The sequence below is a fragment of the Toxorhynchites rutilus genome, chromosome 3 (genome assembly GCF_029784135.1).
Source record: "Toxorhynchites rutilus septentrionalis strain SRP chromosome 3, ASM2978413v1, whole genome shotgun sequence".
NCBI lineage: Eukaryota > Metazoa > Arthropoda > Insecta > Diptera > Culicidae > Toxorhynchites > Toxorhynchites rutilus.
Window position 1 is genome coordinate 13,728,356 of NC_073746.1, and position 25,532 is coordinate 13,753,887.

Genomic DNA, 25,532 nt, shown 5'->3' on the forward strand with positions numbered 1-25,532 from the left:
CGGACTCAGGGGAACCTCATATTTACAATATCAGGTTCTCTATAAAAGAAATGTTGTGGTCCATAAGTAAGTCCAAAGGCAAATCAGCCGGACCAGACGAAATAGAATACAGCATGTTAAAACATTTACCTTTCCACGTCAAAACGTCGCTGCTCCAAATTTATAATAACCTTTGGGCTAGCAAATGTTTCCCCGACTCATGGAAGGAAGGGCTAGTCATCCCCATCCCTAAACCGATGGAGAAAAAACCACTAGCCACTAGTTTTCGTCCCATCACCCTTCTCAATTGCCTAGGTAAGGTCTTCGAGAGAATGATCAAACGGAGATTGATGACGAACCTTGAAGAACGTCATCTCCTGGATCCTCGACAACATGCTTTTCGTCAAGGCAATGGTACCAACACGTATTTCAGCCAACTTGATCAACACCTTCACGTGATCACGCGAGACCACCTCCACGGGGAACTCGCTCTGTTGGACATATCCAAAGCCTACGATACAACCTGGAGATATAATATCTTGGACCAACTCCATCAATGGGGTATCGAAGGTAATTTGTTCGAGATAATTCGCAGTTTTCTACAAAATCGTAGCTTCAAAGTTCTTCTCGAAGGAGTCACCTCCACCAGTAAACTGCAAGAAAATGGAGTGCCACAGGGTTCTGTGCTATCGGTTGCTCTTTTCCTGATAGCGATGCAATCATTATTTGATGCCATACCCCAAAATATTGACGCTTTGCTATACGCAGATGATATTCTGCTAATTTCAAAAAACCCATTCCCAGTACTAGCAAGAAGAAGACTTCAGGAGGGAATCTCGTCTGTTAATAACTGGGCGAATTCCGTGGGATTTAGGATCTCAGCTGAAAAATCTCAAGTTCTTCATTGCTGCAACAATAAGCGTCACAGGAAAAAACTACGTTCTTATCTTCTGAACGGTAGTTCCATTAAACGAGTCAATTCTGCACGAATTCTCGGTGTAATGGTGGACAAAAAACTCACGTTCAATAAACATATAAAGAGTACAATATCGGACATTAAAAACCGCCTTAACTTAGTTAGCGTTATAAGCGGTCGAAGCCGAACAGGATCCCGCAAAACTATCTTCAACATTGGAAGAAGCTTAGTCTATTCCAAACTTACTTACGGTATTGAACTCTTCAGCCGTGCCACCTGGAAAACGCTTGAAGAACTGAGGCCTAGCTATCAAAAGATAATAAGACTAGCTTCAGGGGCCTTTAGAACTAGCCCAAGTAAAGCGTTACTCGCTGAGTCAGGCAATTTACCTTTCAAACTGTTCCTCACGAGATTCTACAGCACGCGCGCGATACGAACGCTCGAGAAACATCCAACATTTGAATCCTCTCTTGTGAGAGTGAATAACTGGTTGCAGGATACATGCCGAACCACTCTTCCAACGATTGCACCAATTCCCATTATTAACCTTCGACCATGGTATAAACGGGAACCTCAGATTGATTGGTCAATTAAAAATTCTGTGCGAGCTGGTGAAAACAGCAGCATAGTTTTGGCCATTTTCAACAACCACATCCACAGTAAATACCTTTTTCACCACAAGATCTTTACAGATGGATCCTTTGATGGTTTACAAGTAGGTATCGGCATTTTTTGCTAATAACCTGCAAGTTAAGTTCCAACTCCCAAATATCTGTTCGGTATTTTCAGCTGAATTAGCGGCACTTCTTATCGCTACATCAAAGTGTGAACACAACAGAAAGACGGTTATTTTCACCGATTCTGCTAGCGCGCTTCTTGCTCTTGAGAGCGGAAGTAGCAAACATCCATGGGTACTCGCAATTGAAGAGAAAACTGCCCAAAATGATATCACCTTCTGCTGGATCCCAGGTCACTGTGGAATCCGCGGTAACGAAGAGGCTGATCGCCTAGCCAAAGAAGGGAGAACATCCGAACTATGGAGCACAAGCGTCCCATCTGATGATATAATCAGATGGGTTAACTCATCTCTGATGACGTGCTGGGAGAACGAATGGAACATCTGCAGAGATACTTTTTTGAGAAAAATTAAAAACACTACCCATCCTTGGATGGATAGAAACCAAAGATCTTTTCAAGTATGTCTATCACGTCTTCGTATTGGACATACTAAATTAACGCACAGGTTCTTGGTTGAAAAAACCGAACCACCCATTTGTAATACCTGTAACGTCAGGCTGACCGTAGAACATTTTCTACTTGTCTGCCCACGTTACAACCTTATGAGAACTAAGTTTCAGATAGCTGACAACCCAAGGACAGCCCTAGCAAGAGATAACTTGGAGGAGGACAAATTACTGCATTTCCTGAAGGAGACGGATCTTTTGGAGCTTATTTAACCATTATACAATTATTTACTATATGTTACAGACTTAACCACATCATTCATACTAACACCTAATGCTTGTGAGCTAATATATGTGTTACCAACGTATTACATATGTTAGGTCACACACATTTTATTTATAAAAAAAAAATTAATAAATATATATAAAAAAAAAACAAAAAACAAAAAAAAAATTAGTTAGATATGTAGTTAGATATCACAAACCAAACACACCCACACACACTTAGACACACACTCACAACAAAATACACAGATTTTGATTTTTTGTAAAAAAAAGGCTCTTTTCCGACATACGAATTCAAATTTTGCGTGGATGGCACACAAGTCAATTAACATCTTTTAATTACCATATAATTCACTTTCAGCTTCCTGGGCTAGACATCATTTCTCATTTTATTTTCTTTCAGCGTGTTTGATATAATTATTTCTTATTTCTACTACCAGGTGACCAAATATGCCTCCCATTACTAACGTACTTCTCTTCCAGCATATGTTATACAATTATTACACTATATACATGATTTACCGGAAACGAGAGCAGAGGAAGCATGCGCGAAATTTGATTTAAAAAAAAAAACCCAAGGCCTTTCTCAAGGCTAGAGGCGAATGAACTGAAAAGTTTAAAGCCTCTTTAATTCAACATCATCATCATCATTTTGCAATTACATGCCTGTCGGGGGTATTTTTTGGTGTTGATTACTTTGTACTCGCTTATCGTTGTGCAGACCAAAATGTTTCCCTAAAACGTACTTTTAAACTGAGAAGCCTGGGAAAATCGTCATTTCAGGTACCAGAGATGAATTAACTTTCACGGTTCGAGAACTACGTAAACATGAGGTGTGCAATAATTTCAGAGGGAAATGTAAAATACAACGATCGTTTGACAATTTTTCCGTTCACATATTTTGTAGTCCTAGGCATCATTTCACACGTACAAGGACGTTCATCAAATTTATTTGTAACAAAGAACATAATCTATTACAAAAATTTCGACGCATTCTAAAATAATATTCGAAGTGGAAAACAAGTGGATTGCATAAAATAATTGCTTAGTTCTACGTCGGAAACATGCGGTCGTGTCCTAGATACAACCCCTTACATTTTTTAATTTTTATTTTTATTATAGTGGGAAATTTGATATTTTTAATTTTGCTGTCGGAAAATCGTTTGGTCGTCAAGGATTAAATGAATTGCTTATCGTTGGTGTTGGACAGGTAAACGATAATGGCTTTAGTGTTTTTAACCTTTCCACAATCATCATCGCCATGTTTCGAGCCATACGAGCAATACAAATTAAAATTGGTAATGATTGCTTAGTGGAATTTCAACATGCTGAAATTGAAACTGCATAGATGATTTTCAATTTTTATCCTAAACTGTTAAATCCTTTCCAAGTACCATGTTTTATGCGTCTTGATTATGAAATGATATTCTCGGTTCACGGTACGTTCATCGGTTCTCCATATTTTCATACCAATTCGTCTAACTTTTCAATTCCATTATCCATAGGTAGCATTAGTTTCTATTCATGTTTTTTAAAAGAAAACTGCTTTATGGCTATTTTTTCGTAATGAAATTTATTCTGAAGTCAATCCTCATCTAACGAGAATAACGAACCGAGGTGGTCTCAAGCCACTACTACAGTGGACCAACTTCTCGACCGGGCCCAACGCCAGGCTGAACTCCGGGTTGGACCGGGTTTTTAATGGTAGAGCAAGACATTTGGAACGCATTTTACATATCAGTGACGGTAAATGTTCTATAAACACGTACTGATCGAAAGTAGTTTCAGCTGATACGCTCGCGTTGACCATCGTTGGATTTCTGCAATATATCATTATGATTTTCAATAACCGCAAAGGGAATAGATTAATACAAACTGAACATACCTCAATTTTCATCCATCATCGGATTCCAACTGTATTCCACTTTTACTTTCGTCACCACTCATCACAATCGTTTCGTTGCATTTATATTGCGCCATGATTTGATTAAACTGCGATAATTTTGTAGACAGCGACTTCATTGTTTACTGCATTTTGACAATTCATCTTCTTGGTTTGGGTTTGAAATTTCGAAATACATCAGGTAACACCAACAGTGTTTACATTCGAATGTGTTTTCGTTCGGCCGGGTTCGAACGAAACCAATGACACCTTCTCCGAACGTATTCGGATCAGAGCGTTCGAACGAAAGCAGATATGGCCGTTAACAGGGTGAATATCTCTTTACTGGTTGAAGGAAGTGTTATGAATACGGTAAGGAAGAGAGAGCTTCACGTAAATCGAAGCTCTCTGACCGGGATAACAGGAAAATAGCAAGAATAACTTCGAATACTTCAAAATCGCTTATGCAAATAAAGCCACAATTCAATTCAAATGTTACTCGGGTGACAATTCGTCATGTTTGGTAAACAAAGTATCATGTTGAAATTCTAACTGTTTGTGTTGCAACGAAATATAATCAGGTAGAAGTTGGACAAAGTGTATCATAATTGTTCAATATGCCAATTATGTTAGGTCTGGCCAATCCTGTTTCTATTTTGCTACAGTGTTGAACAGATGTGCAAAATTTTACACCTCATAATTCATCCGCAGAACATGCACGAAAGAAGCTCTATGCTTGTACTTACCTGAACCTCGGAAGTTATTCCAAACATTCATTCATTGAGCATTGATTCAAATACAACTAGAAACAAATGATTACTAAGCCACTGGTAGTCCTACGTCAACTTTGCGGGTGCATCACAGATAAAACCTACCCCTGGTTCTATAAATCGGGCTTTCGGTGATATCTAATTCCGGTTTCATTCAACTCAATGAAGAACTTGGTTGACAATGCTGTTTTATTCCTATAACGCATCTCATCGCTCACGGGAGTTCGGATAACGGATCGAAGCAATGGTAATTTTTATGTTTTATTCACTTTTGTAAAAATCATACGCATTTTGAAATGTACAAACTAACCTTCGAAATAAAAAATAATAATATTCGAGAAAAAAATCCAAATCGAATAGAATAAATAAAGAAACTTAACTGTAATAAATAGTCAATCTCGTTTCTATAATATTTGTTATTCTCTGCTTAAAAATAAAACCGCGGAAAAGATTTGCATCGTGTAATTTGCCTCGTTTCCATATTTTTTGTTTGTTTGTTTGTTTTTTTTCCTACTTATAAACTTACATTAAGCAACGATTGCCATTGCTATTCTACATAAACAGAATGAGAAGTCGAGGTTTCCTGTTTTCTTGTCGAATCTTACAAAAGATTGCCCGGGTATTTATGATACCGAAAAATGATCCTCTCGGAAACAATATTTGTCGCCTTGCGCTGTTGTTTACACTTTCCCCGAGTTCGCATGTTGCATTTTCCTTCGGAAATTCGACTCGAACCCTTTTTCTTACTTTCGTACTTTTTATGTGGTTTATTTGTTTTTTTTTCATTTCTAATTCTTACTCGATACAAACTAGAAGCTAATGGAATGTCTCCCTCTCTGTGTGTTTTCACTTTCATTTTTCTTTTGTTTCTGTGTTTTATTTTATTTGTTTGTGTTTGCTCTAGAGATAGAGTAAGAGAAAGTGTTTGCTTGTTTGCTTCAGAGAAATAATTGAAATCGGAACAAAAACTATTTACATTGTTTTTTTTGCGTCGTCTTGTGACTCGAGACTACGGTTTTTTTCTTGAGTTTCAGATTTACGTGTGTTCTAGAATTTCGCATTATTTTGGTTGATTTTTTTTTCTGTATTTTGTTTCCCCAAATACTATAGCTTGCGTGGGAGTGTGTGGTTTTGTGTGAGTAGCACTACTTGTCTTACGTTAATAGGGAATTTTGTTGCTGCTGTTTCGATCGTTTCTCCTTTTTTTGGATTTTTCTAGTCATCATTACTGAAACCAGTTTGCACCGCTTGCTCGTACGGCAATCGGTTAGTGTGTGTAAATTTGGTGGAAATGGGACGAGAAAAGAAATGAAGAAAGTGGATGTGTATATCTACTGTAATTAACAATCGAGCGAAAACAATTCCACACAAACCAAAATCAAATGCCTCGTGTGGAACTTTAGTTTTTTGTTCAATTGTGACAGCATGACTTTTGTGGTTGATTTCTGTATTGTTGTGTTGCTTTTTTATTTGTCTGAATGTGTGCTTACTTATTTAGCATTCAATTGTGACAATCTTTCTCATTACCTTCAATCTCAATAAGATTTTGATAAGAATTATAAGATTAATTATAACTACCAACAGGATTTATATACTTATATATTCGAAAATTTGTTCTAGTTTTCTTGTGAACGATTCAAGAAAGTTACTGAACGTGAGTTGTCTGTTAGAAATAGTGAATTTATATATACTAAAACAATCTTTGGAATGTACCTTCGCACACACAATAATAAGAGATTCAATAATCAGACTTTATCTGCGCAGAATAATCTATCTTACAAGATTATATGTACGGAACCGAATATAACTTCCACACTAAAGGAAAAAAATGTATTGTTAATCAAAAATTAACAAGCATAAATGACATTCCAAATGAATGTATATAAACGGAAGATAACAAAAAGAAAACATACTCTTCGTCAATTGTATTTTACAGCGAAACAAAAAAATGCTAATCTCATTGATTTTCGTTTTTTTCTTGTTTTGTTTTCTTCCTTAGATCGTCTATTCTCTACTAGAGTTTACTGCTTTTTCATTTACTTATCAACTACGTCGCTTATGATAAGATCTGATCTCAAGTAAAATAATCATTAAACTATAATTCATTCTTGCGTTATTCCACACAGTGTGAATATTCGCGGTGCGGTTTCTATTTTCTGCACCAGAAAATTACTATACCTAATCACTTCGTTTTTCTTCTTCTTGAATTTTCGTTCTTAGTGTTTATTTCTTTTAGTACTTACTTATAATTTATTAATGTATTCAATATCGAATTTTTGTTTTCTCCTTTTCTTGGGTTCCATGTTTATCTGTTTCGTGCCTTCGCCTAATTTAGAATGAATGTGTTTCACCGCCGATGGAAAGCAGAGAGAGAGAGGGGGATACCATGCTTGATCCGAAGCTGTGCGTTAGTCATTTCAACCAATGGAATCCCTCTCCCAGTCACCCCCCACTCCCACCACTGCGGGAAATTGGTTTGAATTTTATTAAAATTATCTTACTTCTTCAATTATTATTATGTGTTTTTTTCTTTCCTTGTTGTATATATTTGTGTTGTGAATATTGTTGGTTTTCAAGAACATTAAATATTGATATTATGCCTACTTATTTTACGTTTTTTACGTGTTGCTTGTGTTGATCTCGTAAGATTCACTCATTTCAGATTTGATCGCGCTGTTTCTGTTCTGAGGGCGGCGTGTGTGTATGTTTGGTTCTGTGAACAGCGAACGGAGTGCGGAAGAATGAAATTCCGGCAGCCGCAGTGAAGCTGGGTGCCGTGTTTTAGTGATTCCTAGAGACAGAACGTACGAGTCAGGTCCACTGAAAGAGTTCACTTGCTCACTTCCGCCTTAATTCTTGATTCATTTGAGGTTCTGTGTACGGAGAATGGAAGTGACGGAAAGATGTTTCTTGTCGCTTTCGCACGGTGCTCCCTAGATCATCATTTTTGAAAGAAAGCTCCCCTTGAATTCGGTGTGTACCAATCGATTCGTTGAACCATCCTGCAACCCTGGCCGCAATCTCTAAAGGATCGTGGGAACAATTTTTGAATTACGTTCATTCGAAAGTCAACCAATATCAATTGAAATATGTACAAATCGGTTGGTTATCACTTTGCTGCTTTGGCGTGTTTTCGTTCTAAAATGTGAAAGGTGAAAAATCTTCAATTGGAACTGTCTCTGGAGATCACAAACTGAGAATGTCAGAATATATTGGCTCTTTTCAATTCAATAGGGATGTAGCGTCTTTATTTATTGACCTTGGCTCCAAATCTGCTTGAAAATATGAATCTATTTTCCTCATTTTAAATGTCCATTTTAAATTAAGTCAATTTTATACAATCACGGGAATTGAATACATTCATTCGTCTCTTCTCATAAAATCGAGACTATAAACTTGCCCAAACCCCTACTCTTATTTCAAATTCGCCGATCTAAGCAAATGTGCCTATCTGTACTTATTTTACATTATTGTAGATGGGTTTTCAAGAAATGTCCAGATTGATTTGCATATAACAAGTTTTATTAAAAAATCTCCATTTTATAAAACACTAATGGAATAAATAAACAACACTTGACGGGTTTCGGATTTATAGGATGAACATGTTCCGTGATATGATAAATAACACTTCTACGTGATTTAATTCAGTTTTTCAACATTCGAAATGAATTCAGGACATCGCTGAAATAATCGCGATAGATAAACTTCTACGCCTCGCGTATTATTTTACCAGTCCATATTCTTCCCATCATGTGTCCGTTATACCTTCGCCTCAAGAAAAAGCCCAGCTTCTCGGTCTGTTTTCATTTCAGTGAAAAAAATGGAAAACACATTTTTATGAAACCTTTCACCGATTCATTCGAAAAACAGTATATTGAACTGCAAATACTCCAGTTAAGTTTTGAAAAACATAAGTTTTTAATGATATAATCGAAATTTCAAACCTGTCCGTCTTACCCCTACTTCCCCTACCCTTCGCTATTTATTCCGTCTCGAATTCCCTACCGGATCTCATAACGTTAACAGAAAACGTTTGAATTTACAGCTCGTGACTGTCTGCGAATTACCGTTACCATATTGATTTCACTAGTTTTTTTTATAGAAATTTATATACTTAAAACTTTGAAAGAACCTAATTCAAAAAGGTCTTCATTTTTTTCTCAATGTTTTGACCAAAATTGCAAGATGGTCCAATAAATCGACTGGTATACTTATATGTACTGGATAATTTCTGATTGATTGTTTCTATTATAGAGGCTTTAAGCTTCAGTGTTTGGTCGCCTTAATTTTTGGGAAATTACGGTCTGAGTCACGCCATGACTTGCGAACGTTGAAAGAACTTTCCATCAATTTGAGAAGTAAATTACGTGATGGCGAAGGAATTGTGTTGGAGTTATTCTGACGTGGTGATTATTACATGCCGTTCCAACTACGGATTGGAGTGGAATCACTTAGTTGAGATACTTGATTTGTTTTATTTCTATTAATATAATGTCTCCAATTGGCTGATGTTGCGTTTATCCCAGGCAGGAAGAAATTAGTAAACTGCCAAAATGAATCCATTGTTTCTGTCATTATCTTAAGGAGTGAAATAAATTCAGTCGAATCAATCGAATCCCACTGTAGATTCCGACTGTATGGTTACCATTTCAAAAAAATTTCCCACAGAAATTTTAGTAAAAAGTAATCAAACCAAACATACAAAAAAATCGTTATATTTTGCCTTCGAACCAAAAGTAACGTTACTACAGTAATCGAAACGCTACCTGCCGACATCGTAACAATACCTCCATCAATCGGAAAGATCTCTTGTGTCTACTTAGTCTAACGAGGAATGCGTGCGTGAGGCCAAGTACCCTTCCTTATTCTTCCTTCCCCTTCGATTTCCGATAAAACCATGAGAACAGAGTTCCTCCCGTCCTTCCGTCTGGGCTCCCCTCATCAATGTGCTCTCCACCTCTTTTTTTCCAGGTTTTCCATTTTCGTGAGAAACAATTTGCTAAGATTACCGACTTTCAAGTGTGTTTTTTGTGTCTGTGTCTGTTTTACTTTTGCTGCAAGTATTCGATTATGGCGTGCATGATTCATTGTTATTTCCTAGATTGGTTTTTATCATAACGCTGCTTCTTTTACACCAGTTCCTTCCCTTTTTATTTCGCTTCTTACGAAATTCGACCTATCATTCACAGCTATTTTTTTTGTTTTGTTTTGTTTGTTCAATGTCTACTTAAATCACAATCATTCAATTTTTTTTACATAACTATTATAAAATTCTTTAACACGTGTGTTTAATTCTTTGCCTCGAGTCGACCTTTGCGTGCGCGCGTTGCTGCTCTCATCACTGGTAATCGTAATTAATTATAATCTGCGCGCTCTTCCAGGAAATCGCACTCAGTTAATTAGATATTGCTATAGTTATTGGATAAGTCGAGTCTTGTATTTAAGCACACAATCAGCGCGATTGATTTGGGAAATAGGACACCCTAAAATGCCTTTGCGGAGTCCTTCCTCTTATTAACTTACTATGTTCCCCCTCCCCTTCTTGTCAGCAAGAACTTTCCAGCTCGATGATCCTGCCATGATGCTGCTGCTGTCGTTTCCTCCACTCGTAGAATTCCTCCTTCATGGACTGGACCCTTTCGTCGATATTATCGTAACGGGACTGGCCACGCTTTCGACCAACACCACCACCACCCAAAGTCATCGCACCAGGATTGGTTCCTGTTAGCGACAATCCGGCTGCGTTCCACAGTAGATCATTCGAGGTCGATGGAAGTGTCATCAGGAAGTCGTCCCTCATGATTCCCGTCGGTGTAGAAGCCGTCGGAGTGGGTGTCGAAGGATCGAACTCGTAATGACCATCGACGCTGCCCACATCCGCCGCATTATTGATATTGGCCTTCTCCGAGGCGATGTTCAGCCTTGTGATGAGCTCCAACCAGTGGGACATCGAGTAGGGTGGATGATCGAACCGCCCTCCTGCAAATGACAGTGGCGCGGCGTGATGCAAGCTCGGAGGGGGAGGTGGTGGTCGATATGGCGGCAGATAGCGCCATTCTCTCAGCAGATTGTTGCTCACTTGGAAGCTAGTGTTATGCTGGGTGTTGTTGGAAGTGTTTTTACTGCCGAAACCACTGGAACTGGAGTAACTCTGCGGAGAGACTTCCAGTGCTGCGCTCAGAGGGGTTGTACTCAGGTTGAGGTTCAAAATTGGAGATCGTAGTTCTGGTATTGCCCTCGTCAAGCTCCTTGGCATCAGCCGTGGATGGTATCGTGAGAACTTCGGCCTATTGCCGTACGTGTGATTATGAAAAGGTACATTTTGATAAATGTTCTGTTGATAGTGCCTCGAAGAGGGCACGTGAACTGGGATAAAACTGTGCGACAGCTGTCGCGAACTGTTCTGTAAACCACTCAGGATTGGTAGTTCACTGTTATAATGGTAACGGGGCATAGATGCAGCGCTCTGTGGTGTCGGATACGATCGATCCGCTGAACTGAGATGATGTACGGAACTGAGATCACTAAAATAAAGCGGTGACCATGGCGAGTTAACGACTTGTGGGCTTGAGGTTGCTGGTGAGCTGGCTATCACCTTGGAAACTCTAGAAGGAGTCGTATAGAGCGACTGCGTCACCATTGTGGCAGGTACACTGGAACTAATTGTATTGAGATGCAAATTATCCAGCATCGTATTGGTGTATAAAGATTGTGGTGGCTGATGTGGCTCAGCCACTGCGAAACCATCCTCAGTACGTAAACTTAACTGACTTGGGCAGGTCACCAGTGGTTTCCTCCACGACGCTCTCGTCAACGACAACCTCTTCGGTAGAAAACCCCCGTCATCACTACTGCTATAGTATGAAACAATACTATTTCTCAACGATACGATCCCATCGACAGCATCCTGGGGTAGCACAAATCGTCCGTCCGGTGAACGATGGATCTGGTCGAGATTTTTCCCACTGTCTCCGGAAAATTTATTCGAATAGATGCTGTCACAGTTCTGACATCTCCCTGGTGGCCAAATCCAGTGAAGAATGGCAATCAGGATACTCAAGCCGGGTAGTCTGCTAACTTTGCTTTCTCTTTGTAAATATCTGCGGGGGTTTCAGAAATACAAAAATTAGACCACGTTTTATTTAGAGATTTCATTTGTTTCAAAGCAAATAGATGTGTTGTTACCTTTAGCTCTAACTTTTTCAACGAATCATTTGGATTTTTTATTCGAGAGGGAGCATAATAAGAAAAGAGGAATAAATGTTAGCTAGGGCGGTCGAAATGGTTAGTCATACTAGAGAGTAAAATAGCAGTTGGCATCATAGCTAGAAACTCACCTCCTCAAAGGCACCGGCTGGCTTAGGGCATTCCGGTCCGTGATTCGCGCTGTTACCATGTTGAGTTCTGTAATCGGATAATTTCTACACGTTAACGGTGGTGGTAATACCGAGCCATTCTTTTCTCGTTGCGATGAGCGGAAGCCGCATTCGCAACGAGCCAAGATATGATCATTGCTCGCTTCACAAGAGTGGAATCGGTGAGACGGCACTCATCAAGGCGTATACCCATTTTTTGAACTGCGCATGTCAATATTCTTTTTTTGGCGTTTTTGCTTTGGCTTTTGCAATCAAATTTCAATCTTTGGAACTAAATGTGCAGATCGTGGGAATGAACTTACCGGGGTATACGATATGTGAAATGTGATGTGTACAAGATAACATTCAAAGTATAATACAAACTAAGAATAATGAATTCAAGTTAAACTAACAAAACTAATGAGAAATAAAAACTACAATCAAGCGTTAAAATGTTTTGCTCAAAAACGAATAGAAAATAACATTTTTGTTAAAGGGTGTGTTGGGCGATATTTCGCGGTGTATTGTAATAAAAGCACCGAGCATCTTATCCTACGACGGATCAAATCAATCGTTCCTTGATCAACGAAATTTTTAACATCTTTTTCTTAGCGTAAAACAGACTTCCCAAGAAAGTAATAACACTCTTTGAATTCTCTACCTTTCGCATGAAAATATTCGCGCAAAAGGACCAGGGCACCCTAATTTTATCGAAAAATTAGCAAGGTTTTGCCAAACGAAAAATGATTTAGAATCCACTTGGAAGAAAGCATTTATATCTCGCTCGGGTATGTAATAATCTGAAAATCGTTAAACTGTTTTGATTGATTAACGTTTTTAAGATCATTCCATACCCGAGATATAAGTGCTATATATTTTATTGCATTTAAAAAAAATAAAATTATTCTCTTCATTCCTTATACAACTGCGCACTACCCTTATGACCCGCTATGCAACGTTGCACACCTGTACTATCAACTCTTTGGCACCTTTTTCTCAGAATCTGGACATAAATGCAGTGTCCGAGCTATTTTACCAAGAAGACTGGCAAACAACTTTTTTTCTACTGGGCAAAATTAGGGCAATTGCTTAAGTAGTGGAACGATACCACTGAACAACCTCCCGACACGCTTTTCCTGATGCATTCATTTTTGTCGATGGGAATACAAGAACAAATGCCTCAGAAAATGAACCGTTCGTTGTGAAAACCTTGGCAAACCTCATCAGATTACAGTATGTCCCATAAAAAAATCTTTGAACATCATCTGTCAACATACGCTCTATCGGTAAAATGTACGCAAAGAAGAAATGGGGACGAATGACCTTCGAGTTAAAGTCCCTTCAAAATAAGAACTGAACTGCAAAGAGGAAATGGGCTAGTTTGCTTCTCGCGAGAAAATATCCAAAGCAGATCGCGTTGATGGTAAGATGCCATTCGACTACCGTTTAAATCGTGAAACGTTCTCTTTTTGTTGGATCATGTTCACGAAAACCGGGTAGTTATCGACCGAGGTCCGCACGCATTGCAAAAATGGTAAATATCTCCTTCACCATACCGTAGAACTCCGATTATCTACAGAATAGTTCGACAGGGTCACCACGAATAACGAAAATCGCGGATAACACAACAAAGGACTTAAAATGAGGTACAAGCACGAAAAACTAGATATTTCAGCGTGGAGACTATGCAATATCAAAATATGAATCATTAAACCATTCTTCTGTAAGGTCGTGTACACCATTTCTCAGATAATGTGAAAACCAAGACCATAACGAAAGATGCTACCCTTCATTGACAAATTTTGGGATGGTCTACAGCGGTGGTGGCCAGGTATAGGCATAATGCGGGCCGAATCAGATTTTCCATCATAACCGCGGGCCAATTAGAGAAGCAATAAGGAGCGCATGTTTTCATATGAGGTTTGTTCAAAAAGTATCGCAACTTTCGAATTTACGCGGATTACGTATATTCGATTTTAGATTTTTTTTGTGGCATTATGTTGGTACTCATGTCTGTGACTGACTGAGACTGAGACATGAGACATGAGTACCAATATAATGCCACAAAAAATCTAGAATCGAATATACGTAACCAACGTAATTTAGAAAGTCGCGATACTTTTTGAACAGACCTCGTAGTTCTGGAACAAATTTAGAGAAGAAATCCAAAATATCATGGTTATCAAATTTGTCACGCAGTTCTAAATCACACTGCATTTCAATGAGGTTCATCTGCATTTTTTAAGAGGGCATATTCGTCAAGGAAACTGAATGAAATAGAAAAAGTTTGGAGAATTCTGCTTTGTTCTCAAATCTGCTAGAAAAATCACCCTTCATCGCCTGACGTACGTCAACGTATTTTCTAGTTGGCGATACTTAGGAAATTCTCAGTGTCATAAAATGGGCAAAATTAAATTTTTTCATTTGTTGTTCGAACAACATGAGTTTATTTCCATTTTTTTATCTGGTTGAGTTGTGAACTGATTTACCTTGCAGGCCCAAGTTCAAATGGTTCAGATGGCTTGTGATGTACGTTAGGAAAGCTAAATCTGCTATACATTCCACGTTTTTGGAATTCTAACCCGGTTTTGAGTGAAAGATGGAATGTCGCCATACTGTGCGTCCACTTGAACCCTACCTATTGCACAGAAATTCTCCTGAGCAATAACACCTTCGTTCTTTGCTAAGGTACACAGTCAATATTAATATGGAATGTGGAAAGCGAAATCAAAACTAAACTTGCCACACAAATCAGTAGCTCCATCTCAAACTGCACCAAATCTTCTTCAACGGAGGATAGCATTTCTGCTAACGCGGTGCGTTAAGGATATCGGTGCTTTCTGTCATTACTTTCTTAGAAAATTCTTCCTGTTAACTCATTTTTTTCAGCACAGACTCTGCCAAAAGTACTTGTCCATTTTTGACGAATGTTTCGACCCATAATAACGTTCAGATTGAACTCTTCAGGTCGGTAGAAAAAGCAAATTTCGAACCATTTGGTTTTTTCGTCATTGAGTTTTTGTTTTTTGCTAGTGCCGTCTTCCATTTCGCTTCAATAGACAACTGCAAGCAAAACTAGATACGCAACTGCAAGCAAAAAGAAGTAATTGTCAATCGACACTGGAATGGAAATAAATCGGTGAATCACAGGTTTGATTGTGAAAGGCCGCCGCTTCAGATGGCACGATTGCGTCACATCCGCGGCTTGAGACCACCTCGGTTCCTTATCCTCGCCCCATTACTTTGATCTCAGAATAAATTTTGTTACGAAAAACTACAAAAAAAAAGCGCTACAGTGGAGTTAATACGTAAGTACCAACATTGGCAGCAGCTACTGCAGTTACCCGCATGAATTGACGTGGGTGCAGAACAGCACCAAAAGCGTGAAAAAGTGCCTTGAGTACTAAGAAAAACAACTGTCAAGGTGCTCATACACTGTTTGATCGAAGCCAAATATTTGATTGTTTATCTATATATTATATATAAAAATGGATTTCTGTCTGTCTGTCTGATTCTTATGGACTCAGAAACTACTGAACCGATCGACATGAAAATTGGTATGTAGGGGTTTTTGGGGGCCGGGGAAGGTTTTCGTGATATTTTGAGACCCCTCACCCCTCTCTGAGGGGGGGGGGCTGCCATACAAATAAAACACAAATTTCTTCATTGCTCGAGAATTAATCAAGCAATTGAAACCAAATTAGGCATATGGAGGTTTTAGGGTGCAATAAATATTTCTATGGTGGTTAGACACTCCTCCCCTCTCTCTGAGGGGGGGCTGCCATACAAATGAAACACAAATTTCTGTATTACTCGAGAATTAAGCAAGCAAATGCAACCAAATTAGTTATATGGAGGTTTTAGAGTGCAATAAATGGTGGTTAGACACTCCGCCCGTCTCTGTGAGGGGGGCTGCCACACAAATGAAACACGAATTTCTGCATTACTTGAGAATTAATCATGAAAATGAAACCAAATTAGACATATGGATGTTTTAGGGTGCAAAAAAGGTTTCTATGGTGGTTAGACACTCCTCCCCTCTCTCTGAGGGGGGGCTGCCATACAAATGATACACAAATTTCTGCATTACTCAAGAGTTAATCATGAAAATGAAACCAAATTTGGCATGTAGGTGTTTTAGGCTGCAATAAATGTTTCTATGGTGGTTAGACACTCCTCCCCTCTCTCTAAGAGGGGGGGGGGGGCTGCCATACAAATGAAACACAAATTTCTGTATTACTCGAGAATTAAGCAAGCAAATGCAACCAAATTAGTTATATGGAGGTTTTAGAGTGCAATAAATGGTGGTTAGACACTCCGCCCGTCTCTGTGAGGGGGGCTGCCACACAAATGAAACACGAATTTCTGCATTACTTGAGAATTAATCATGAAAATGAAACCAAATTAGACATATGGATGTTTTAGGGTGCAAAAAAGGTTTCTATGGTGGTTAGACACTCCTCCCCTCTCTCTGGGGGGGGGGCTGCCATACAAATGATACACAAATTTCTGCATTACTCAAGAGTTAATCATGAAAATGAAACCAAATTTGGCATGTAGGTGTTTTAGGCTGCAATAAATGTTTCTATGGTGGTTAGACACTCCTCCCCTCTCTCTAAGAGGGGGGGGGGGCTGCCATACAAATGAAACACCAGTTTCTGCATAACTCGAGAACTAATCAAGCACAATTTGGGATGTGAGGGTTATTTGGGTTTGAGTTTGGAAATGTTTCTGTGATGTTATGACACCCCTCCCTCCTCTGGAATGGAGAGGGGGTCCCATAAAAATATTACACATATTTGAACCAAAAATATTCCAATCAAACATGACAATTGAAAATTTTCGAAAAAGTCTGTAGAAAAAAGGCAAAATTCGGAAAATTAAATTCCCATATGTTCTACAATTACATAATGGCATTGTTAGTCCATTTGATGTTTGCGCTAACGAAATATCTTTATCTTCTTCTATCTATACCAATAAAAATGGATTGCCGAATATGTTGATATAAGCAAAACTCGAGGAAGGAATTGTCTGATTTAGGGCTGTCTTTATTCTATCATATTTTCTGTATCAAACATTTATTCCATGTAACGGAGAAACATGTTATTTGCAAGTGGTTGAAAAATTTTTAACGAAAATTGTGTCAGAAAATAATCTGATATTATAATGATAAGTTTTAGTAGAAGTACTAGGAATTTTATAATAAAAGATAAATTCAAAGGGGGTCGACTAGAAGATCAATCAATGAACAGTTTTGCGATTTGACCCATGAACTTGCCCTTAGTAAAAAACATGAATGAAGGTATTGATAACTATAAACAAATTTTGGGCGGGACGAAGTTTGCCGGGTCAGCTAGTGACAGATAAAATTTGCTCAACTTGTACTGATGCAATATATTCAACACAAAAGACGACAAGCAAAAATTCAGTTATTGGATGCCTAAAATATTTCGAACCTGTCGATACATGGTGAGGTTACCCCATGTTTTTTCCAGAGTAGCAAACAAAATAGCGTTTGTATGGATTTTAATCCAAACTTTATCTGTCAAAAAGCGTCAAATATTTGACCTCCAGACAAACAGTGTAGGCCAAAGTGGATCTTTCTGTCACTATCTGGGAAATTCTTCGAACTGTAGGTCCACAATATGTCGTTTTGATCATTATGAGACTGTGGCAAGACAGATAACCTTTCATCCGTGCAATGATAGTAGGAAAGTTGCTCTTTCAAACTGTTTCTTTTTCTAAGCTTTCGAAATTTCATGAACTTTACGTTTCATAAAAATTTGACATCCCAAGTCATGCTTGAGCACATTATGCATTGCTGATTTCGATATATTCAGAACAGCGGCCATTTTACGTACAGAACGTTGTGATTTTCATCGAACTCGATCCCCGAAGTATTGAACACCACTCGCCACTACTTTTTCCATCTTTTGACAATTCACGGATTCCATCGCAAAAAAGTGTTCATCTTTTAAAGCCAAGAAAGAATTCACCCAATTTTTGATATCATCGTCTGAAGTAAAACGAATTCCACTCGCGTTTTTCGTGGATCGAAACAAATGTTGCCCAGAAGGGGCAAAGTATTGGTTATAAGGCGATTAAACCAGAATCTCCATCCGCTATTTTTCAACTCGAACAGCAACATGAGGCAGAGCGTTATCATGATGGAATATTATCGGCTAATGTCTGGTCGCATAATTTGGACGGTTTTCGCCAATAGCTCGCTTTGAACTGATCAACGTCAACTTGCCTGTAGACGCCTCCATTGATCGTTTGATCAGGTTTCAGTAGATCACATTGATCCCAAGAAATGCTCAGTATTTCATTTCTTTGGCGTTATGGACATTCGGCTTCGACGCTGACGTTCCTGGTTGGCCGGGCTTTACATAAGGGGCTGTCCACATACCACGTGGACAATTTTAGGGGGGGTAGGGGGTATGAAAATGTCCACGCTTGTCCACGGAGAGGGGGCAGGGGGTATAGGCTATGTCCACGTGGACACGAAAAATGAATATTTTTTCTAATATAATCACAACTTTCCGCCTAACTTAAGTATTCAGTATTTATGAAGAAACGAATTGAGCTGCCTGAGAGTGCTTCATATATCATTGAACTTCTGTAATATCATTGTAATATCATCCTTCACTGAAATCCATATTCTAAGATAACTCGCGTAAACTGTGAGCGACCGAGATATTGTGTATGATCCTATAACTATTATAGTTGCGGGCTATACATAGACGTTCCTAGCTCAAACCTACAAAAAATAAACGATTCCATAATGGTTAAGTTTCCATGATATTACACATATGGTTTTTTTTTATCAAATACAATTTTCTATAGAGCATGTATAGAGCTCTCGAGAACAATTAGTCTTAGGATAATAATGTCTGTATAGTTTGTCATGCAGAATTTCGTGTAAAATCATTTTTTCTCGAAAAGTTAGAATTTTTCAAAGTACAGCGCGGACTCGATTATATACAGTTTTTGATTTCTTTTCGTATATAATCGAATCCTGTATATAATCGAGTCAAAAAAAAATTGTTTTTATTCGTTTTTTTACGAATGTATTTTTCATTTTTTGAATATTTTTATTCAATTTGGTTTTTGATTCATCTCCTTTTAAGGTAAGTGAAAAACTTAAAAGTAATTTTTATAATTTGTAATATTTTATTATTAATTTCATCGTAAAAATTTATATTGAACTAGATTGTTTCTATCGATTAAATTGAAGCTCTTCAACCACCTTACAATTTTTTCTTTGACACCCAACTTCTATCTTTCTTAATTAGACTGCAATATCGATATAAACTATTCTTGGTGAAAATTCAAGCAAAATCTTCAAAAAACACGATTTTTACCCCACTGTTTACACCACATGTAATAGCCACTTAAATTGCATTTTAACGTTGAAAGGTTACATTTCTTCTTGAAATAAGTCATATTTGAAATATAAAAAAAAATATTTTTTTCCAAACTGTATATAATCAGGTCTATAATTGTATATAATCGAATCACATATAATCGAGTCCGTATATAATCGAGTCTGTATATAATCGAGTCCTACCTGTATTAGAATCCCGTCAATTTCTAGGAATTAATATTTCATTTGCTTGAAACGATCCATGCACCACTAGTCGTCAAACTTGAATCAATTGACCCAGTATTATATTTTTTTCAAAAAATTTCGCACAGATTGCAGTTGTAAAACATTTGAATTGATTGATTGAAGTGCCTTTTAGAAGTCGAAAAATACTTAAAATTTTTCGTTTTTTAAGGGTTTTATTATTTTTTGATGATAAACTCGATTGTTTCTATCAACAAAATTAAAGCTCTCCAATCCTTCTACAATTCCTTCCTCGACACCACAATGTTATTCCTATTGTTATCTTTCACTATTTAAAATGTTTTACAACAGAATATTATGGAAAATTTTCTCATCTTTCAAATGAATTCAATTAAATTTTTTGTTATCTGTATTATAGTGACTTTCAACTCATTTGGCTGGTTCGTCACTTTTACTTCCATTTTTGGAAGAATGTCGGGAGTGAGAATTGATTGTTCTATGTAGCGTACTTTTGAATTGGGATCAATTTCATGCAAAAACTGGTCTCAAGAAATGTTCAACTTTCATAGTTGAGATTTGAGCTCGATTTCATAGTTGGGAATCTATGAATCGTGAGTTTTCTGATGTAATGCTTCCACGCGAGCACTTTGGATGCCATCTAGACACTCAATGCAGAATGGTCTATAAGGATTTGAAAAATAATAAAATATCTTAATACGCTATTAATACCCTCTGAAAATTCTCCGAACTATGGCGGAAAAGATTTTGAATTGCGCTACCGAGTAAAGGTGAATCGGAAATCCAGAGATTAGCAGTGATCGATCATATTCCGGAGTGGGCAAAGATTTTTTTCATCTAAAATTTTGAGTAACACTGTAACTCTGCCATAAAACAATGCAAAACAATGCATCTCTGTAGTAAAATGTTCTACTGGAATTACATGTGAATCAAATGGAAGCAAATTAATCAAGTTGATTGGATTATTACTGGCGTCTATGTGATATCAACGTATTTTTTTTGCAAGTGTTTAGAAAATCGTTTCCATTTATCCATTTATTTTTATTCGATTGGCGATTGGCAATTCAGATGCGAATTGTTCCTCATCTAGTCAACTGTAAATTGCGTGTTTCCGTGTTAGCAAAACCAGATAGCCTTTATATATTCGCTTATAATGGAAAAACAAAAAATATCATATACTCACAAGTATTTCCAAATTAACCTTATATGAAGCATGTGCTTTGTTGTTCTACCCATTTCTCTACCATACAAAAACAATGGGCCACAACTGGTACAGGGTACAACTAGTGAAATTTGAAATAAAAACAACCTAAGGGGGGACCCCGGTCTGGAAAATCAAAAAAATCGAATTTTTGTTTGTTTTTGCATTTTTGGGAAGCTTCTGCCCCTTTTAGATATTTGATTTCGTTGGAAAGTTACAGCTAAATGTATGACCTCACCTGTACGAATTTTGAAACGCGTTTTTCTCGATACCGTGTTTTTTCAACTGGTGGTATCAATATCTTAGCATCTATTCGCCCGATTAAGTTGAAATTTTTTATCAGCCTTTAAAAATGGATTATATAAAGCGTTACATAGCCGTTTTTTGATTTTTTTATCTCATTTTTTCGATTTTTTATGAGCTTCTAAACAACGATTTTTTATAAAAAATAACTCATTTTTAACAAAAATGGCCGCCATTTCGGCAATTTTTCGACTTTTTGAAAAACCCCTATGTAACGCTTTAGGTATTGTCCTAATGTTACAAAATATTCATTGAAATTTGTTCTACGACACCCCGTTGCTTCGGAACCGATACCACCAGCAAGGTACCAATTTTCAGACAGCATCTACGCATCCAGCTGTCAACAGCGTAATAATCATTATTCGTGCACTTAAAAAATGAAAAATACATCTACACATATACCTTAAACAATAACTAAAATACCCGAGCTCTTCACTTTATTCGTAACATTCGAAAAAAATCCAAGAAAATTAATTATTTTCCGACCTTCCAGACAGGAAAAAAATGGAATTTAGGTGCAAATCAGTTCTTTCCTTAATGATTTTGATTATAAAAGGAAAAATGTCCACGTGGACAAAGGGGGGTAGGGGTATGAAAATGTCCACGCTTGTCCACGGAGGGGGAGGGGGGAGTCTAAAACCGTGCTTTTTCTGTCCACGTGGTATGTGGACAGCCCCTAAGATCTTGAGCGTTCTGAATTGTATTGAATTTATTTTTGTCCATTCATTCTCCTCGTTCAAAATAATTCAGTATTCATCGTCAAACTTTTCGATCCGTTGGGCCCTTTATCGTCGAGTCTCTGTTTTGCTATTTTAGATATACTCTAGTATTTTTTTCATCTATCCCTGGTAACGCCACCTTAAGCCACTGTGCTTAAGTTGTGTTTATAATGTGATTTTGTGTTATCATTACTTGATAAGTGAGATGCAAGGTCCAGATCACCCTCGAAATGTTCAGAATATTACCCTGTCGCAATTAGGATTACTGTGGTGACAAATCCATGTGCGTGTGAGTAACTTATCAAACCCCCTTGCCAAAAACTTAATTTTTGTGAATATTTCTTGGATGTACTTTGTGTGATTTTTCGCATTCAAAAATATAATTAAAAGTTATAATTAGTTTCACAAGCTAGGATAAAGATCAACAAAAATATACAAAACGCAATATTAGTACAGAAAACAAACCAATGTGTTAATCAACTGCCACCGAATAGCGAAAGTATACACCCTGACTACGGCACACCAGTAGACGTGGGCACCCAACGCACTCACCTTTTTCCTGTTTTCTGCGCTTGCGCTTATTGCAGATCTTGACGGCGCAGATCGACAGAATGATGGCTACGATGAAGAACAGTATTCCCCCGACGACACCGGCCGTGATGGCTTTATGCTTAACCCGGGCCGGCACGGGGAACTTAATCTCCTCACTCGTTTCGTAGCTCTTGAGCGAATTGGCCAACACCCGGAAGTAGTACGTCCGACCACCGACCAGATTCTTCACCAGGTAGGACGTCTCCTCGGGTCGAATCTGGCCCCGGTTCAGGGTCTTCCACTGGGCGTCCGTGCGGTACTTGATCGTGTAAAACTGCACCAAATGGGCCCGCTCGAGTGGAACCTGCCACTGGATGAGGAAGCCGTTTGAGATCTCCAGCACGGTAACGTTGCGTGGCTGACCAGGCTTTGGGCCTAAGAGCGGGAAAATGGTGTTATCATCATCACATATAAAAGTAGTTTCAGCAACATATACGAAGCACATGCAACAAGCGCGTTTTTGTGAGTGGGTTTAGTTCAAAATAGAGTACGGTGTGCTATGCTGCGTGTATGTGTATGCGTGTTAGATATGATAACAAAAACGTAAAATAAATACCTGTCGGTCTAAAAACAGGAGGAAAAAATGTTGACCCAGATGAATCGGTTGGGAATAAAATATTGTGATAATTTAGAATGTCTGCAAACATAATAAATGAAACAAGCCAAAGATGAATGTGGTGAAATGGATGGATTTGGTATCACGTGTTTTCATAGATGTGTTGAAAGGAAACGGAAACTAAACTCTGAGCTGCAAGCATCGGTATTATCACTTATAGCAAAACAACAACGGGGAGTGACTTCTTACCCAAGTCATCGGAAGCGTGCTTGAATTCTTTTTCGTTAGGTGCAGCAGTCGTAGTTGACGTTTTCTTCGGTTTTTGGACATCTTTTCGATATTAAGTTATAAATTTTCAATTGTCAGAATTTTCACAAGAATTTTACTTTTACTTACCAAGCGTCCGTATCGTTATCACCTTACTCATCATTCCATCACCGAGAGCATTCTTCCCGATCACCTGGAACTCGTACGTCGTCCCCGGCGATAGTCGATTGATCGTTACCTGTGTGCTCCCCGAGGGCGTAACGGGAATCGTGGACCAATCGGAAACACCGGCCTCACGATACCAGATGGTATAATCTTGCTTGTAATCCGGACCTCCGCTGTAGCCTGGCATCCAGGCAAGAGTTACCGAGAACTCTGTCGCCGTTCCAGTGAGATTATACGGAGCATGGGGCTGAGTACCCTCTATCACTAGCTGCGTGGCCGAAACGATTGTGGCTACCTCGTTGGATGCTACACACTGGTAGTAGCCAAAGTCCGACCGTCGGAGGTTCTCTATCGTAATGTTACCGTTCATAATTCGAACCCGGTTCTTCTGCAGAGGTTGACCATCTCGTCGCTGCCAGGTGATGGTTGGCTTGGATGTACCCTCTGCTTCCTGTGCGTCACAGTGCATTTCTACCGACTCACCAACCTTCCGCTGGTACAGCGGATCTGGTTCGATCGTGAATGCTGGCGGTTTCCGTACTAAAACTTCCATCGCGCCGGACGAACCCTGGGTCCCCTGCGCGTTGTACGGCGTACAGGTGTATCGACCCTGATGGTTCTGGTTGACCCGGGTGAACAGTAACGAGCCGTTGTTCATTATAACTATGTCTTTTGTTTGATAAGGTTCCAGTAATCTTTTATCTTTGGTCCATGTTACATATTGTAGAGGAGGATTTGCTTTTATATAGCATTGTACAACACCAGCTAAACGAAACGGTAAGTATTGTATTGTTGGGGTGAAGGTCACTTTGGCAGGATCTGGAAGGAAAGGAAATCATGGTGAAGTGTCCATTTGTTTGCCACACGAAACCGCCAACTTACACTCTATATTTAAAAAAGCCGAAGCACTTTGTGGTTCTCCGATGCCGTTTGACACCTCACACGTGTACATGCCGGAGTCGTCGGCACTGACCGGATTGATGATGAGGGACCCATCCTTTCTGATCGTGACGCGCGTCTCGAGTGCGGCCACCTCCCGTACCGGTGAACCCTCGCGGAACCACCTCACAGTGACGTTCCCGGGCATTGCTTTCGCTTCGCATGTAAACTGCACCTTCTCGCCTTCCAGTTTCGTTTGGTTAGTGGGCGGCACCTGAACGATTAGCGGCGATAACATGTGGGTAGACGCGGGTGCAATTTGTTTCGTTTTTTTGTGAGAGATAAAAAGGGGAAAGTGATCTCGTTAGTGTATTTTTATAATTTCGGTCACAGGAAGGGAATCTGAGCAGCGAAAGTCAGCGAGGAGTTCGGTTGTAATAATATTGCCCAAAAACGGGTATGTGAATTAATGAGTGGGGAGTTTTTTGAAATTTAAATTGCAAATTATCTTTAGGATAGATGTATGGATTATCTAACTGAAAAAGTGATACAGGAAGAAGCAACGTCAGCAGGTTTTCGGTCTTTATAACAACATTAGCGAAGAAAGAGCACATAGCAAAACTAATTGTCTCCGGTTGGACGACTATTGTTTATGTCTCTTGTAGCATTATATCGAAGCTGTTTTTTCATTTTCTTCAATTGTTTATTTTTTACATTTTGCCTTCTAGGGAAGTACATCCAAAGCTACTCGAACAGCAAGGAAGCGGCACCTCTCAGACGAGCCTGGATCGGTGGTCTGATTATCCGTTCCATTGATCGCCTTTATCACAACAAACAGAGAAGTACAACACAATAGATTGTGATTGAGATTGTGTTTAAATCGTAGCGCGCG

The 25,532-nt window shown here is 38.6% G+C and overlaps 1 protein-coding gene across 2 annotated transcripts in view; it reads right to left on the reverse strand.

Annotated features, from left to right (window-relative positions):
* Positions 1-5,264: 5,264 nt before the first annotated feature.
* The window catches only part of LOC129779100 (protein turtle), a 111,778-nt gene continuing 91,510 nt past the window's right edge, over positions 5,265-25,532 (reverse strand). The window contains exons 7-12 of one of the 2 annotated variants that reach the window (XM_055786371.1): positions 24,644-24,914; positions 23,726-24,580; positions 23,330-23,410; positions 22,735-23,148; positions 12,354-12,420; positions 5,265-12,116 (exon numbers count right to left, since the gene is read on the reverse strand). In XM_055786371.1, the coding sequence (XP_055642346.1) occupies positions 10,562-12,116; positions 12,354-12,420; positions 22,735-23,148; positions 23,330-23,410; positions 23,726-24,580; positions 24,644-24,914 (3,243 nt within the window). In that variant the 3' untranslated portion in view covers positions 5,265-10,561. Of the gene's footprint in view, positions 12,117-12,353; positions 12,421-22,734; positions 23,149-23,329; positions 23,411-23,578; positions 23,660-23,725; positions 24,581-24,643; positions 24,915-25,532 lie in introns of both variants that reach the window. The other variant, XM_055786370.1, reaches the window with a different exon arrangement.